Source organism: Chrysochloris asiatica, unplaced genomic scaffold (genome assembly GCF_000296735.1).
Source record: "Chrysochloris asiatica unplaced genomic scaffold, ChrAsi1.0 scaffold00102, whole genome shotgun sequence".
In the NCBI taxonomy this organism is placed as follows: Eukaryota; Metazoa; Chordata; class Mammalia; order Afrosoricida; family Chrysochloridae; genus Chrysochloris; species Chrysochloris asiatica.
In genome coordinates, this window is record NW_006408620.1 from 8,445,671 (window position 1) to 8,450,325 (window position 4,655).

The window sequence follows — 4,655 nt, forward strand, 5'->3', positions numbered from 1 at the left end:
TGGACAGTGGCCGCAACAGTGGGCAGCAGTTGTGAAAATGACGCAGGACAGGGCAGTGTTCCGCTCTGTTGTACATGGGGTTACTCTATAACCCTACAGCATCTAACAACATGATCAGGACCCAAGGTGGGGCTGAGCCCAGGTGTGGTGGGCTGGGGAGGTGGAGAGGCCAGCCCCAGACACCCTGGGGGACAAGGTCTCTGTGGCCTGGGTGGATTTGCCAGACTCTGGGCCATCAGTGATAAGGCTGTTGGATGCAGGAGGTGATGTGAGAAGAGCAGACGGACACCCAAGATAGACCCTGGGAAAGGTCGCGGGAAAGTCACAAGTGGCCCAAGAACCAGAACCCGAGGACAGACAGACAGACGGCTGACGCACTGCAGAAAACCCAGGTAGTTGGGAAAGAGGAACAAACAGGAGTCAGCCACAGGGAGGACACTGGTCACCCCGATGGGCATGTCTCTCCCGATAGGGTCAGGGAACCTAACTGTGGGCTAGGGAGTGAGAAAAGGGAGAGATGTTTCCACAGAGGGATGGGGGCTTCAGCCCAGGTGAAGGAGGTGGTCGTGGACTGAGGTCTGTAAGGAGTCTGAGAGGATGACCGAGAAGGGAGGAGCAGGCCATGCATGGCTCATCCTTCACTCGATTGGACTCACAGGATTCATTCATTCAATCAGCCAATCAGACATTCAAATCCATTCAGTCACTCGTCTGTTCATATGATTCATTCAAACAATACTTCATTCAACCAATGAATCATTCATTCATTCAAACACTCCATTACTGGATTTCTTTCATTATTATTCAATCATTCATTCACCCCATCACCCATGTATCCTACCAATCATGACTCATTCAACCAATACTAACCAAGCCCCTCCTCTGTGCCAGGGACCATTCTAAGCAAGAAACTGGCCGTCCATGAAGAAGGAGGGGTGACCGTATAGGACACAGATCAGGTGGTCAGGTGACTCTTTATTGTGGGGACTCACAGACGCCGGAAGTAGAAGAGCTGCTGGTGACATACAGGACAGGAGTGTCTTACGTCCATCAGGCCGCTGATGAAGAAGGGGATGAGGCAACAGCCCAGCACACACCTGCAGCCACAGTAGGGCGCTGGACGTGAGAAGTCCAAGTTTTCACACACCTGGGACTACCTACAAGAATCCCCTAGGCTTCCCTCAACTCGCATCTGTGAGAGAGGCCTGGGCACTTGCCACTGTAAAGCTCTCTAGGTGATTCTAAGGTACCACTCGGGTTGAGAGTTGCTCCTCAGCTTCTTACAAGCCCATCCTTGGGCGAGTGCTTTGTGGGAACCTCCCATGCATCCATCCCCTGCCTTTGTGACAAAGATGAGGATCTCAGGCTCAGAGAGAGGTTAATGGCCAAGGCTGGAACCTACTTCCATCCTGGGTCTTGCTGCCACCCAAGGAGTGAGAGGGAACAGCCGCTCATGCAAAGACCACCCCCAACTGCAAGCCAACCCACCCACTCACCCAAACAGGAAGAGGCCAGTGCACAGCAGCCAGGTGATGACCCCCGGGACGTGGCTGGTGACCGTAATGACGTTACTGCCGCAGTAAGGACACGTGGTCTGCAGGGGGGTGCTTGAGCTCCTTCTGGGGAGTCTGGTGATCAGTACTAGGTGAAGGAGGGGCATTCAGGCTCAGCACCCCTCTCCCCACCCATGTCCACCACCCGGCCACATCCCCCATGCTTGCCACCATCTGCAGCTGTGAGGTACTCATTTAAACATTCAGTCTCCCAAACTGTCCACTGCCTGCTACCACCCACCAACCTGCAAGTTAGACTCCTTGCCCTCTGCTAGCCTAGGCATGGACAATCCAAGCAGGCGTAAGATTCCTGGGAATTTGAAAGCGTCTCTGGATTTAAACATAGTCCTCCAATTCTGTGAGCAACCTCCACCATATTGTGTCTGTAAATATCCTACCCCCGATGTTGAAAAGTTCATCAGCGCCAGTTTTGAATCCCTGCAATAAAAACCAGTTGCCCTCAAGCCAACGTCAACTCATAGCAGTCACATGTGTGTCTGAGTTTTGAACCATCTTCCACGGGATTTTCAATGACTGATTTCTTGGGAGTGGATTACCAGGCCTTCCTTGTGTGGTGCCTTTGGGTGAACTTGAACCACCAACCTCTTGGTTAGCAGCTGAGCACGTGAATCATTTGCACCATCCAGAGACCCCCATCCCTGCAGCCAAGAAGTCCTAACAGATGGTCTTGGTATTGTACGTGCATGAGAAACAAAAACAAAAACAACTCTTTTTGTCACTCCCCTGTTAGAACTTTCTTGTATCTGCACAGTGGGCCCATCTCTACTGCATCATCCACAGACCTGCTTTCTAAGAATTTCTAATTCAACCTCTGCAGCTTCCAAACTGGAGAGTGCCCAAGAATCCCTCAGAACTTTTGTTTAAAATCCAGGTTCTGATTCAGTGGGTCTAGGGTAGGGCCCAGGAATCTGGTCTGGGTGCATTTGCTGGTGGCTGAAGTGGTAGATTCTCTCCTTCCATGTGAGAGACCCAGGTTCAAGTCCTGGTCAGTTATCTCATATGCAGCACCACACATCTGTCAGTGAAGTTGTTGCTAAGACAACCAGGGGAGTTTCCAGACTCAGACAGACTAGGAAGAAAAGTTTGGCCATCTACTTCCAAAAATCAGCCAATGAAAACCCTAGGGGCACAACGCAGGACCGGGTTACTGTGAGTCAGGGACCATGGACCACTCCTTAAATATGAGGGTGAGTCAAAAATTATACACGGTCCAGTAATATTAAAACGCCCACCCACGCACATGCTGATGACAACACTGAGTGTGCACATGAAGTTACTCGAATAGACAAGTGACAGTGGGCTATGTGGCAAATCATCTGCCAATCAGCCTGTGAAATATTCCACAACAGACTTAGGTTTCAAAACGTTTGTGTCAGATGGGAACCGAAGCAACTCACGGGCTGCATAAACAAAAGCATTGGGACATCTGCAAACAAAATTTGGGCCGATACTTACAGGTAAAACTTTGATTTAAAAAAATGGTTGCTGGTAATGAGGCATGGATCGATCACTAGGAGCCTGAGAGTGAACGGCAGAGTATGGAATGGAAACATCCTCAATCGCCAACCAAGAAAAAGTTCAAAAGTCAATCATCAGCTGGAAAATTGATGCTTAGCGTTTTCTGGGGTCCTCATGGGCCAATATTGGAACACTCTCAGGAAAAAGTTTCAACAATTAGCAGTGCTCATTACAGTGAGATGCTCACTGAAGAGCTGAAGCCTAAACTTCAGAATAAATGCAGAGGACTGCTATCCAAGGGCGATGTGATCTTGCATGTCAATACATGTCTGTACACCTCTGCTCACACTGTTGACACTCTGCAGAAACTTCGTTTTGAGGTGTTAAAGCATCCTCCTTGTAGTACTGATCCATTGAGCTTTCTTCACCTGTTTGGTCCCCTGAAAGTAGCCCTTCAAGGACAAAGATTCACTTCTGATGAAACAGTGAAGACAGCAGTGCATTGGTGGGTAGAAACTCAGCCTAAAATATTTAAAATAATGGAATGCAAAAGCTTGTTGACAGATGGACAATGTGTATTGAAAAACAAGATTATGTAGAAAAGCAATGTATTTGTCTTTTCTAAAAGTTGATTAAATTCTCCAGCCAGCGTGCAGATAGTTTTTGACTCACCCTCATATTTACTGTGTATTTCCCATGCATCAGCCCCTCCACCAATGTTCTCCATCAGAGAGATGGGAAGAGAGACTTGGGTGGCCATTCCAGTGTGGTGGGGGCTGATGGAGCCCTAACTGAGAACTATCTCTAGGTGGCTGGGCAGAGGAGGTGCTTTGGGGGCAGAGTGTTGACTCAGGTCAGAAGAGAAACTCCTGATGGTTTTCAGGAGGAGATGGGGACATGAAGAGGGGCCAGACGAACACTCACTTGTCTGGGCTTCCTGGGGGCCTGAGGCATAGATGAAGGGATGGCCTTGCATTCTTTGGTTTGCTTTTTCAGGCTCTATGGAGAGAGAAAGACCCCTTCAGCTCTGAGGGTTTACCACGAACCAGGCCCAGAGCTGTAAACTCACCAGTCTGAGGGAGGCACCCATTTTACAGAAGAGGAAAACTGAGGCACAGAGGAATGGATGGCACTGTCTACGATTAGGTGGCTCGTAAGCAGAGGAGCTGGCATCTGCCCACATGTTCTAGGCTGTAAAAACTTCATGGATGTGAGTTCAGGACAAAGAAGTGGCGTTGGCCCTGTAATCTTAGTAACAGTGGGTGTGATTGGCACCCTAGGTGGTTCCACTTGGAAACTTGTAAGCACTTTGTCTGGGGTCCTGGGTTTTGTCTTCACAACAAGAGATCCTCTTCTCCCTCCTGGAAATGGAGCTTGATGACTTATGGAAGGGGCGACCTGGGACCTCCCACCCAATGCCTCCTCCCAGAGTGGAGAGAACCAAAGATCAGGAACACCACTACCTCCCTTCTTTCCCACACACTGTAGATTCTGAGGGACAGGCAGAGGTATAGATCCACCTGGATCCCCCAGAAGCCCTGACTGAGGCTACCTTCAGTACCCTTTAAAAAGGAAAAAAGCAATAGTATTGTTATTGTTGTTGTTGTTGTTGTCAGGTGCCAT

General features: G+C 49.3%; 1 protein-coding gene across 1 annotated transcript in view; it reads right to left on the minus strand.

Moving 5' to 3' along the window:
• Positions 1-988: 988 nt before the first annotated feature.
• Positions 989-4,655, minus strand: part of LOC102829729 (lipopolysaccharide-induced tumor necrosis factor-alpha factor homolog) — a 6,512-nt gene continuing 2,845 nt past the window's right edge. Inside the window, exons 2-4 of the mRNA XM_006867248.1 lie at positions 3,957-4,031; positions 1,497-1,641; positions 989-1,097 (exon numbers count right to left, since the gene is read on the minus strand). Of these exons, the coding sequence (XP_006867310.1) occupies positions 989-1,097; positions 1,497-1,641; positions 3,957-4,031 (329 nt within the window). The remainder of the gene's footprint in view (positions 1,098-1,496; positions 1,642-3,956; positions 4,032-4,655) is intronic.